The sequence below is a fragment of the Orbicella faveolata genome, unplaced genomic scaffold (genome assembly GCF_042242905.1).
Source record: "Orbicella faveolata isolate gen_17 unplaced genomic scaffold, um_ofav_v1 contig_35, whole genome shotgun sequence".
Classification (NCBI taxonomy): Eukaryota; Metazoa; Cnidaria; class Anthozoa; order Scleractinia; family Merulinidae; genus Orbicella; species Orbicella faveolata.
The window spans coordinates 28,799,041-28,811,412 of NW_028301564.1; the positions used below are offsets into that span (position 1 = coordinate 28,799,041).

A 12,372-nucleotide genomic window follows, 5' to 3' on the forward strand; every position below is an offset into this window, starting at 1 on the left:
TGTTTCAGAAATTTGAAGCCGTTCCGCGTGAATAGAAATCGTTCCCGAACCCGTCAGAAACACAGGAGAGATATAATAAATATCTTACTAACCTCGTCTTCTCGGTCCGTACTCTAAGTTACGAATCCTCATTTTTTCCCCGTCGATTTATGGCCCGGGCGCTTCGCGCTTGGGCCATAAATCGAAGGAGAAAAAACTCGGTCCGTAACTTACAGTACGAACCTCGAACTCGGTTTGTAAGAGGTATATATATAAGGAGTAGACGATTAACCGGGAATTACCTTCTTAAAACACTGTTGTTATCTATATAAACGTTCAATGAATAACAGTCTTCCTTTTATTTTTTCTTTATGCCATCCTCTGGATTGTAAATAGATCAACAATTTTTTGATTGGCCCTGGAGTAAGAGGAAAGCAACAGATATTAATGAAGGTGTGCTTTTGATTTTCATTTTCATTTGGTTGCCATGATGTGTGTTATCGATCATGTTTTATAACTCCAGCATGTTTTATGTGTTATGACATGGTTCTTTCCCTGATGCCACGTTTTTTTCTTTCTTTTTTTTTATGAATAAAATAGATGAGAAACTTTGGCCATGGCAGTCCGATGTCACTAAAGAAGGTATGCTTACCTCAGCTGTGTTACCTGAAATAAATTGTTTTTTACGAAAATTAACTCCAGCATGCTTTATACTTTATGACTTGTTTCTTTCCTTGACACCATGTTTTGTTTATGAATGAAACAGATGAGAAACTTTGGCCATGGAAGTCCTCCGATGTCACTAAAGAAGGTATGCTTTCCTCAGCGGAAGTGTTACCTGACATAAATTGTTTTTACGAAAATTAACTCCAGCATGCTTTATGTTTTATGACTTGCTTCTTTCTTTGACGCTATGTTTTGTTTATGAATGAAACAGATGAGAAACTTTGGCCATGGCAGTCCGATGTCACTAAAGAAGGTATGCTTACCTCAGCTGTGTTACCTGAAATAAATTGTTTTTTACGAAAATTAACTCCAGCATGCTTTATACTTTATGACTTGTTTCTTTCCTTGACACCATGTTTTGTTTATGAATGAAACAGATGAGAAACTTTGGCCATGGAAGTCCTCCGATGTCACTAAAGAAGGTATGCTTTCCTCAGCGGAAGTGTTACCTGACATAAATTGTTTTTACGAAAATTAACTCCAGCATGCTTTATGTTTTATGACTTGCTTCTTTCTTTGACGCTATGTTTTGTTTATGAATGAAACAGATGAGAAACTTTGGCCATGGCAGTCCGATGTCACTAAAGAAGGTATGCTTACCTCAGCTGTGTTACCTGAAATAAATTGTTTTTTACGAAAATTAACTCCAGCATGCTTTATACTTTATGACTTGTTTCTTTCCTTGACACCATGTTTTGTTTATGAATGAAACAGATGAGAAACTTTGGCCATGGAAGTCCTCCGATGTCACTAAAGAAGGTATGCTTTCCTCAGCGGAAGTGTTACCTGACATAAATTGTTTTTACGAAAATTAACTCCAGCATGCTTTATGTTTTATGACTTGCTTCTTTCTTTGACGCTATGTTTTGTTTATGAATGAAACAGATGAGAAACTTTGGCCATGGAAGTCCTCCGATGTCACTAAAGAAGGTATGCTTTCCTCAGCGGAAGTGTTACCTGACATAAATTGTTTTTACGAAAATTAACTCCAGCGTGCTTTATGTTTTATGACTTGCTTCTTTCTTTGACGCTATGTTTTGTTTATGAATGAAACAGATGAGAAACTTTGGCCATGGCTGTCCTCCGATGTTACTAAGGAAGGTATGCTTGACATCTGACACAACTTTTGTTTTCACGCAAATTTTCTCAGGCATGCGTTACATAGATTATAGACTTTGGATCAAGATGAGATAATTAAGCAATAGACACACTTTCCATGCGTTTAAAGGGTTAATAACCCACTTGGGATGTTCGGAGCACACGAGAAAAGTTTGTAAACCACGAGCCGTTGGAATGAAAGCACAGACTCGTGCCGGGCACAAAATCCGCAGAGCAAAGCGACGAAAACATTTAGCGCTATAAATATTCTAGGAAAGGAAAGGAAAAGGTTATCGCTGAAAGACGGAGAGTGTATTAATTAATTCAAAAGGACTTTGACGGGAAAGTGCAGGAATTCGTGGTCGGAATCAGTCATCACGAAAGTAAAAGACTGCGAAAAGTTTGCAAGTAACACAAACTTCATGCGCTTGGCGACGTGATTCAACGACAATTCAAAAGTTTTGCGAATGGAATAAAGGTTAGTTCCAGAAACGCTGCTTGTGAATTTTATTCCGGCTGAATTTATTTGCTCTTGTTGAAGGCTATGAAGTCCCCTTAGTATGAAAGTGAAGTATGATCATCGCAGTAAATTTTCCAATTTAAGCAACTGGAAAGAAGAAGCCTGAAAAAAATCAGGGCTTCAACGGGATTCGAACCCGTGACCTCCGCGATACCGGTGCGATGCTCTACCAACTGAGCTATGAAGCCACACATTGGGAGCGAGGTCAATTAATTGAGTTCATATCTTCCCGTGAGTGAAATGATGTGAAGTATATATGAAATAATTCATATTTGAACTGCGGTAGCTCAGTTGGTAGAGCATCGCACCGGTATCGCGGAGGTCACGGGTTCGAATCCCGTTGAAGCCCTGATTTTCTTCAGGCTTCTTCTTTCCAGTTGCTTAAATTGGAAAATTTACTGCGATGATCATACTTCACTTTCATCTACTACCGCAGTTCAAATATGAATTATTTTTTCATATATACTTCACATCATTTCACTCACGGGAAGATATGAACTCAATTAATTGACCTCGCTCCCAATGTGTGGCTTCATAGCTCAGTTGGTAGAGCATCGCACCGGTATCGCGGGTTCGAATCCCGTTGAAGCCCTGATTTTTTTTTCAGGCTTCTTCTTTCCAGTTGCTTAAATTGGAAAATTTACTGCGATGATCATACTTCACTTTCATCGACTACCGCAGTTCAAATATGAATTATTTTTTCATATATACTTCACAAGTCCGCTTAGTATGTCAGTTATCTTATAAAAATGACTAAGACGAACACTGAGATCAGTGTTGTTTTGGTAGCGTTCCATTTAACCAATCCAGTCTAGTTGAGAAATGGGCGGACGATTTGACAGATCCACGCCCTCATGCAACAATTCCCTCTTTATCATTCACTTGACTATGGCCATCTGATCATCGTAATAAAGGCAATGGGCGAGCCTCTTCACTATTCTTTTTGCCTTTGGCATTTTGATAACTACAAACTTAGGGGATAGTACAATGTTTGTTTCATAGTCTCGTTTCAAAAAGTAAACGGATATTGACGTTACCGGATAACTGGTCAGATGTGCAAAGCTCAAGCTTGTTTCTTTTCCTGAACTCTAGTTACTCGTCAGGGTGTCCCATGAAGGGATAACTAGATCTAAGAACAGAATAAACGGACTAAGCTAACAACACAATGGGACTGATGAGTTTTAAAAAACATTGAAACATTACAAAGTTTGCAATTACATTACTCATTTCCCCGGAAAGGTTTTATCGCTGGCCTCGTTTCTGACGAAGACACCTTCCATTATTTTTGGTCTATGTTTTGAGCCATATTGCTAAGTATCACCCGTATGGTTACGGTCTTGGTTTGTTCATGTACTTACTTTATCTTACTCTTCTAGTACAACAGGCAGAGGATGCTCGCTGGGGTAAGTTAATTCACTGTTACAGCTTCACCTTTCTTCACTTTCTCATGGAGGGATAAAGGAAGACTTGGCTTGGGAACAGTTTGATCTTTCTCTTTCGTTATTCTAACGCAGTTCGCATATATGACACATCGTCAGTCTTCGTTGCAGTGGACAGTCCTTTTGTATGCTTTGCTCAAACACACACGGGACGCGAGACCGAAAAAAAATGTATAAAAAATTAACGCCAGGGGGTAATTCCATATTTAAGAGAGATTTGCTGAGCATTGTATCTTTTAGAAATTCAAATTCATAGTTTGGTAAAGTGCGGTGGTGTAAAATCTAGAACGACCACTTTGAGAACCATCCTGGTACTTTTAGACGGACAACTGCATCAATTTAATATGGTAGTCCCTCGTGGATGATAACACGATGTAATCGTAGGGTATCTATAATATTATATTTATAATCGCATTCTTGCTTTGATCTCAGGTCGACGAAAGGGCAGACGTAAACCTGGCCGCAAGCAAGATTGGCCTTGGCAGAAAAAGACTGCTCTTGAAGGTACGTTTGCGCAAACATGATAAGTGGAAGCATATCTCAACTAGAGAGGACTGGGAATGAATTTTAGTTCCAATAAGATCGCAACATTTCAACGCAACACATCGCAACATTGTTGGGCGCAACATGCTGCGCGCGTTTGGCCACCCTGTTGAGACGTGTTGCGACATAGTGGGTTTTATAGTAGATGGTTTGAACCCAGGAGTATCAGTAGTTCGTATAGTGTGATCGTCCGGTTGAGGGTAGCTCTGAAAGGAACTGTTGTTGGTGACTGACGTTTCGACAACCTCATCTTCAGAGTCAAGTGAATAGTGTTTGTCATTCGATGGCGTTATAAGTCTGGTACGTTGAAAGTCATTGGTCAGTTTAACCCAGATGGTATTGGCTGTAAGACTTACAGCCAATACTACTCAAGTTTGAAAATGGTCAAATTTTTCAAGCAACATTTTGTGGATGTTGCATAATTGCATGATCCTTTTGATGCGTCAGGGCTTGCGGACTAGTTCGATTTAGAACACCCAACATGTCGCAACAGGGTGGCCAAACAGGCGCAACATGTTGCGCTCAACAATGTTGCCAAATTTTGAGTCAAAATGTTGCGTTTGTTTTTCCGGGACTTAAGGGTTGCCTAAAAATTAAAATAAACAACATGTCGACAATGCGTAAGTACAAGGCAAAAACGTTTTGAGAGCTCATTTTAACCGTCTCCTAGCGGGTCGGGATAAAATGAGTCTGAGCCAGGCCCAAAACATATTTATCGGTCCAAAGTCCACAGTTCCATTAAAAATCTTTCAGGGGCTCTTTCGAATGGAGAAAACTGATCATTGTTGCTATTAATGATGATAATGACGATGAAGATGGTGACGACGATCACGAAGATGATTTTGTTGTTGTTATTGTTGTTGCCATGTTTTTGTTTTGTTTTTTTTTTTATTGTATATATATTTATTACATCTCTCAGTTACTACGCGCGCTGTGAGTGGTTAATTTAGCTGGCCCTACTCTACTGTACGGCCCGCTAAAATTTAAAGCTGTTTTTGTTGCCAAACTTTTTCGTGATTTATCACCAGGTGTTCTTAACTTTTATAGCAAGTAAAAGTTTAAAACTTTCTTTTATTTTAAATTGTGTACTAAAACGTGCTAACCTTTTAACAACGAATTCAAATTGACTCATTTTACTTTCGACTTGTTTCAGAAATTTGAAGCCGTTCCGCGTGAATAGAAATCGTTCCCGAACCCGTCAGAAACACAGGAGAGATATAATAAATATCTTACTAACCTCGTCTTCTCGGTCCGTACTCTAAGTTACGAATCCTCATTTTTTCCCCGTCGATTTATGGCCCGGGCGCTTCGCGCTTGGGCCATAAATCGAAGGAGAAAAAACTCGGTCCGTAACTTACAGTACGAACCTCGAACTCGGTTTGTAAGAGGTATATATATAAGGAGTAGACGATTAACCGGGAATTACCTTCTTAAAACACTGTTGTTATCTATATAAACGTTCAATGAATAACAGTCTTCCTTTTATTTTTTCTTTATGCCATCCTCTGGATTGTAAATAGATCAACAATTTTTTGATTGGCCCTGGAGTAAGAGGAAAGCAACAGATATTAATGAAGGTGTGCTTTTGATTTTCATTTTCATTTGGTTGCCATGATGTGTGTTATCGATCATGTTTTATAACTCCAGCATGTTTTATGTGTTATGACATGGTTCTTTCCCTGATGCCACGTTTTTTTCTTTCTTTTTTTTTATGAATAAAATAGATGAGAAACTTTGGCCATGGCAGTCCGATGTCACTAAAGAAGGTATGCTTACCTCAGCTGTGTTACCTGAAATAAATTGTTTTTTACGAAAATTAACTCCAGCATGCTTTATACTTTATGACTTGTTTCTTTCCTTGACACCATGTTTTGTTTATGAATGAAACAGATGAGAAACTTTGGCCATGGAAGTCCTCCGATGTCACTAAAGAAGGTATGCTTTCCTCAGCGGAAGTGTTACCTGACATAAATTGTTTTTACGAAAATTAACTCCAGCATGCTTTATGTTTTATGACTTGTTTCTTTCTTTGACGCTATGTTTTGTTTATGAATGAAACAGATGAGAAACTTTGGCCATGGAAGTCCTCCGATGTCACTAAAGAAGGTATGCTTTCCTCAGCGGAAGTGTTACCTGACATAAATTGTTTTTACGAAAATTAACTCCAGCGTGCTTTATGTTTTATGACTTGCTTCTTTCTTTGACGCTATGTTTTGTTTATGAATGAAACAGATGAGAAACTTTGGCCATGGCTGTCCTCCGATGTTACTAAGGAAGGTATGCTTGACATCTGACACAACTTTTGTTTTCACGCAAATTTTCTCAGGCATGCGTTATATAGATTATAGACTTTGGATCAAGATGAGATAATTAAGCAATAGACACACTTTCCATGCGTTTAAAGGGTTAATAACCCACTTGGGATGTTCGGAGCACACGAGAAAAGTTTGTAAACCACGAGCCGTTGGAATGAAAGCACAGACTCGTGCCGGGCACAAAATCCGCAGAGCAAAGCGACGAAAACATTTAGCGCTATAAATATTCTAGGAAAGGAAAGGAAAAGGTTATCGCTGAAAGACGGAGAGTGTATTAATTAATTCAAAAGGACTTTGACGGGAAAGTGCAGGAATTCGTGGTCGGAATCAGTCATCACGAAAGTAAAAGACTGCGAAAAGTTTGCAAGTAACACAAACTTCATGCGCTTGGCGACGTGATTCAACGACAATTCAAAAGTTTTGCGAATGGAATAAAGGTTAGTTCCAGAAACGCTGCTTGTGAATTTTATTCCGGCCGAATTTATTTGCTTGTGTTGAAGGCTATGAAGTCCGCTTAGTGTGTCAGTTATCTTATAAAAATGACTAAGACGAACACTGAGATCAGTGTTGTTTTGGTAGCGTTCCATTTAACCAATCCAGTCTAGTTGAGAAATGGGCGGACGATTTGACAGATCCACGCCCTCATGCAACAATTCCCTCTTTATCATTCACTTGACTATGACCACCTGATCATCGTGATAAAGGCAATGGGCGAGCCTCTTCACTATTCTTTTTGCCTTTGGCATTTTGTTAACTACAAACTTAGGAGATAGTACAATGTTTGTTTCATAGTCTCGTTTCAAAAAGTAAACGGATATTGACGTTATCGGATAACTGGTCACATGTGCAAAGCTCAAGTAGTGTCTAGCACTTGGTCAGTAATTTGTCGTTATAGACATTTTTTAACCTCGCGAGCATTACACTGTAAGAGGTTCACGAAAGAAGATGCAAAAATTTTAAAATTTTAAATGCAAAATGCATGAAACTGTTTGAAATGATGTCCGCCCGGATGACCCTCCATCGCAAGCTATTGCAATTCCAGTTATTATTAATTAATACCTAGAAATAGAATATGAAAATGTCTTAGTCAGCCGCGACGAAGTTTATAACCTTTGATCCTGATGTCAAAACTCCAGTGCTTTCTTTGCTGTTAGTAGAACGAGCCAAAGAAATAATGTTGCTAATATTACACAAAAAGTACTGTTAAAGAGAAAATTCCAGCATAACCAATAGAAATTATCCCATTATATTTTAGAAGGAAAAACCTTGGAAGACGAAGCCCTGCAGCTGGTATCTTAAAGGTATATATAATCAAACAGAAGAGAAATCACACTAATGTAAACCTTAAGACTTATCCATTGTTAGGAAGGTTTAAAAACGCCTTTGAAAGCACGAAAGAGGTGTAAATTAACAGCAAAGACTGGAAACAAAAAGAAATTACCTTCAGAAGACGGACATGGTAAAGAACAAGCAAGTTAAGAATTTCAGGTTAAAATAACCCTGAAGTAACTCCTAACTTTAGTGTTTTCAGCCCTTAAGGCTGTCCGATTGTTCTTTTAAAAGTAACGCAACTACGTGAAATCCAATTTGGAAATAATCGGATTCTAAAAAATTCTCTGACTGCAAATTAGGTGGCTTTAGAATGTTTCTGATTCAATTATACTGAAATAAGACAGCATGTATATCAATTTATACTGATCCCTGCTCAACATATTATTTTTGTAGGCTGCTTTAGCCATGGACAGGTTAACTCGAAATGCATCTCCCGACAGGCTACAAGATAATTACACAGGTCGTGATACAAAACCGTTTAATAAAGTTCACTGTAGTCACAAAACTAGCATCTGTTTGTCAATGAGAATTGTAAAAATAGACATCAATCATTTAAGTGTTACAAATAGTTGGTTAACATAACAGAAAAAGCCTGTTTGTGAAACTGTTCCATGCGATTGCTTCATAGCCATGTATCTGTTCATGAGATGAAAAACTAATAAACACTATTGAACCAATGCACTCTTCTGAAATTACATTATTATTGGGTGTCCTGTGATCTTCGATTTCAAGCACAAGTCAAACCCTTGGTTTGAGTCCCCGGAGTTGTTAACAAGAATGGGTTAACTGAGCAATCCGAAGCGTTTTCATTGCGTTATGCATGTCGGCGTGGTAACATTCGTAGATCTCACGAGCGCTTAGACTACTTGTTAACTGGAGAATAAGAAATAGAAACTCTTTGAGTGACTAATCAGTAAAAATGGTCAGCTCCTGTCCCTCTCCCTGAGTGTAGTTCTAAAATGCACAAATGCACACCAATATACCTGTAACATCAACCCCCACCCCCACCCATCCCAAAGCATATGAAGGACACCCTTCATGAGCTTACAGGAACTTGACAGTTCTAGTACGAAGGCAGGCAGTTTGCTTTTTGCTGCCGTTAAATTAACTATAAACTTGACACTGTAATTTAGCTATAATCTTGCACAGTCACTGAACAGCATGTCCACTGTAGAGAAAAATAAAACAAAAATCATTTAGATTATTCTCTTGATCTTTGAAATCTATTTTTGTTATTGAACGGAAAACGTTATACTCCTTGTTTTCTACATTGTGAACAGTTAATTTGAGCTTCTGGTTAAAAAATTTTATATCTCCGCAGGTTATTTTCGTCTGTTGAATAAGCAGTTTTGTGATCTAAAACAAATGGAAAGAAAATCCAGACCTAAAACAAATTTAAAATCGCACCATACCGTAGCATTTTTAGTTATTATAAATGAGGAGGGCTACTTGTCGGGAATTCTACAAAACGTGCTAGGGGTTGGCACCCTGTGATGGGACTACCAATTCATTTTAGCAGGGGGGGTGGGGGAGGGAAGGGTGGTGAGGGAGAAACCAGTGTCAGTTATGCAAAGAACCAGACAAACCTCGAGTTTCAAAGCTGTCTAAACGCTTCAATACCAAGAGATGGAACACAATTCAGCTCCGCGCACATGCAGCCAAACTCCGGCGGCCCTGCTGGCACTATCTTGGGCTTATTCACCCTTCCGGGTCCGCATTCCTGGTCAATGTAAACCGGACACAGTGGCTCACAAAGAAAGCCTTCGAAATACTCGGACACATGACATTTGCATTGGTAGTGGCATTCCTCATCCGGGACTATGGCTTCCCCTTCGTTGTAAAGACGGTCAAAGTACCTGCACCTACCTGTGGGAAATAATTAGCATATTTTCTAATATTTAAATTAAAACTCATAAACACTCTTGTTCTTTGGCCATTTCAATTTAACAAGAAATAAAATGCAAACAGCGGCAACAAATATAACACATGAACTACGCATGGTTTGGAACAACAATCTAAAATTTTCTTGACGTTTCGCATGCGAAACGTCAAGAAAATTTTAGATTGTTGTTCCAAACCATGCGTAGTTCATGTGTTATATTTGTTGCCGCTGATTGCATTTTATTTCTTGTTAAATTAAAACTACTGCGCCATGCCCTGCAAATTACTGTTCTCCATAGAAAGTCTGTTTCTTTAATGGGCAATCAATGACTGAGAATATTGAGTTGAAGATGAATCTGTTACATTGTCAGAGGCGGTCACACTGCCGTGCAATAGGCTGATTTAGCAAGAGAACGGGAACGTCACTTGACGACGGCGCGCGCAGTACAAATACCCAAATATAGTCAAATCAGAACAGAATCCAGGTTATTCCGCGCGCCCCGTAGTCGTCACCTGACCTGACGTTCCCGTCCTGTTGCTAAATCAGTCTAATAAGGTGGAGACAACCGGTTCAAATTACGAAGTACAAATATTTCAGGGCTTGTTTTTAATCGTGATAAAGAAAAATATAAAATCGAACCAAACGTCGGATTGCACGACGCAAAAACCTATGGTTATCCTCCGGTAGTATTAAAGACCGTTTTTGTTTGTTTTCTCGTCTTCAGTATTTGTTGTTGTTGTTGTTGTTGTTGTTTTTATTAACTTGTCGTTGCTGTTGTGTTTGTCATAAGTTACATTCTTTTGCTTCAATTTTAATTCTTTCTTTTCTTTTTCTTTCATGTAAATTAAGGAACTTGATTTGTAAGGTTAACTACAAACCACAGATGCCAAGACACTACAGACATCCAGTCGTAACCCCTTCACTGTTTGTCTAAATTAAAAGCTTGGTCGTAACTGTGTGTCCCAAAACATGCTTTCGATAGCCTGGAGGGCTTGTCAGGTTTCATTAATGTATTCTTCATGTAACTATAAAAAGCTGGCGCTTGGACGTGAGTATTTGCTCCCATATTCCCGTCTTATCGGTTAATCTTTCTTTGCCCTCGGTGCCACAAATGAATAATATTTCCGGCTGTTAAGCTAAATAGACGCATATTGAGAGAAATAACATCATGCCTTCGAGGTCATTACTAGCTCGTGAAATGTGTGTTGTCATTTTCGTTGTATTACGTTTTCGCGAGAACCGAAAATTTCAAATTCCGAGCCAAAGAAGAACTCACAACTATGTTCCTTTCGAGTGTTCCTTTCGCACTGAAGTCTGACTGGGTACGACACAGACACAGTTCACTTGCAAACACAAATTTACGTCCTGTTTGTTTTTGTTTCAAGGCGAGAGGAAGCGGCGAATCAGGCTAGTCAGCTTGTATTGTGAATACCTTTGGCATGCATGAACTTCGGACTCACTGAGTTGTGTATTGAACGTCTCTGTCTGTCACGAACGAGTTTTTATGTCCACTTCAATCAAGGCGATTTCTTTTTTGCAAGAGAATAAAAATAGAAAAAGTCAGGAAGGCAATGAATTCAACGTCAAATTATGTGTTAGTTGACGTCGAAAGTAGACATACAGTGTCATCAGTACTGACATAAAAACGCGCTTTTTCGGAGGTGAAAGTAGGGTGTACTAGTCTGCGTTGCAGGAAATTTCCTCGTTAATAACCTACAGTAACAGACTGTGACGTCTCCGACGTAGGCTAAGTTAAGACAAACAAGCGTCTGATGAATAAGGCGTTAGCGACAAATTTCACATTTCCTAAAAAAAATCATGTTTAATAACATCAGCTTTCGAGCCGGATTATGGGCTAAAAATAATTACGCCGGTATTTTCATAAGAGGCTTTCCCTGGTGTTACAAATGGCCTACAATTTTCATTGACGAAATTCACGGATCCGCTGACTAGTTTTGTTATTTGTCTTGGTTTGTTTATTCGCCTGTGTTCCTCTAAAATTCTTAATACTTTATTTGACCTCTCCCCAGAAGGTAATAGCCTCTGGTAACAAACACCGCTAACACACACAAAGGCGATTTGAAAAACGACTTCTTACGCAATCTTTCTAACATTGCTGAACAAGCTTAGCCAAGATTGACGCTTATAAAAGAAGCAAAATATGAACGAGTAAGAATTATAACGTTAAATATCGTATGTCTCAAACAACGATCTGGGATGTAAAATAACTGTTCAGCACACCCTCAGACCATCTTTGTAAATAACGCACAGAAAGTATCTCACCTGAAGCTTCGTCAAAACTTTTCTCTATAATGATTCCCCTGAGTCTCGGATGAAGGTATTTTGACTCAGCCTTGGAGAAAGCCAAGGCCATAGCAAAGATCATGACAAGAAACCTAAACAGCAACATCGTCATAACCTAAACTGGCTTCACGAACCACTTGCTGTGGGGTAAGTCTTGTCTCGAAGACACGGTTTTCCTGTTTTGTGTATGAGCTGTGTGGGCGTTAGTTCCTTAAAAACAATTTTAACGATTCC

General features: G+C 38.9%; 2 protein-coding genes across 13 annotated transcripts in view; one reads left to right on the forward strand and one right to left on the reverse strand.

Moving 5' to 3' along the window:
- Positions 1 to 8,629, forward strand: part of LOC110056503 (uncharacterized) — a 25,295-nt gene extending 16,666 nt beyond the window's left edge. For 2 of the 12 annotated variants that reach the window (XM_089272897.1, XM_089272896.1), the window contains 18 exons: positions 376 to 432; positions 580 to 621; positions 746 to 790; positions 917 to 958; positions 1,083 to 1,127; positions 1,254 to 1,295; positions 1,420 to 1,464; positions 1,591 to 1,635; positions 1,762 to 1,806; positions 3,700 to 3,726; positions 4,195 to 4,266; positions 5,826 to 5,882; positions 6,030 to 6,071; positions 6,196 to 6,240; positions 6,367 to 6,411; positions 6,538 to 6,582; positions 7,876 to 7,921; positions 8,346 to 8,629. In XM_089272897.1, the coding sequence (XP_089129023.1) occupies positions 376 to 432; positions 580 to 621; positions 746 to 790; positions 917 to 958; positions 1,083 to 1,127; positions 1,254 to 1,295; positions 1,420 to 1,464; positions 1,591 to 1,635; positions 1,762 to 1,806; positions 3,700 to 3,726; positions 4,195 to 4,266; positions 5,826 to 5,882; positions 6,030 to 6,071; positions 6,196 to 6,240; positions 6,367 to 6,411; positions 6,538 to 6,582; positions 7,876 to 7,919 (785 nt within the window). In that variant the 3' untranslated portion in view covers positions 7,920 to 7,921; positions 8,346 to 8,629. The remainder of the gene's footprint in view (positions 1 to 375; positions 433 to 579; positions 622 to 745; positions 791 to 916; positions 959 to 1,082; positions 1,128 to 1,253; positions 1,296 to 1,419; positions 1,465 to 1,590; positions 1,636 to 1,761; positions 1,807 to 3,699; positions 3,727 to 4,194; positions 4,267 to 5,825; positions 5,883 to 6,029; positions 6,072 to 6,195; positions 6,241 to 6,366; positions 6,412 to 6,537; positions 6,583 to 7,875; positions 7,922 to 8,345) is intronic. The other 10 variants (XM_089272903.1, XM_089272901.1, XM_089272902.1 and 7 more) reach the window with 10 other exon arrangements.
- Positions 8,417 to 12,372, reverse strand: LOC149104145 (uncharacterized). The gene is made up of 3 exons (XM_089272909.1): positions 12,118 to 12,372; positions 9,539 to 9,818; positions 8,417 to 9,120 (listed from the first exon to the last, which is right to left on the reverse strand). Exons 1-2 carry the CDS (start codon positions 12,248 to 12,250, stop codon positions 9,547 to 9,549), a joined length of 405 nt encoding a protein of 134 aa, XP_089129035.1. The 5' UTR covers positions 12,251 to 12,372; the 3' UTR covers positions 8,417 to 9,120; positions 9,539 to 9,546.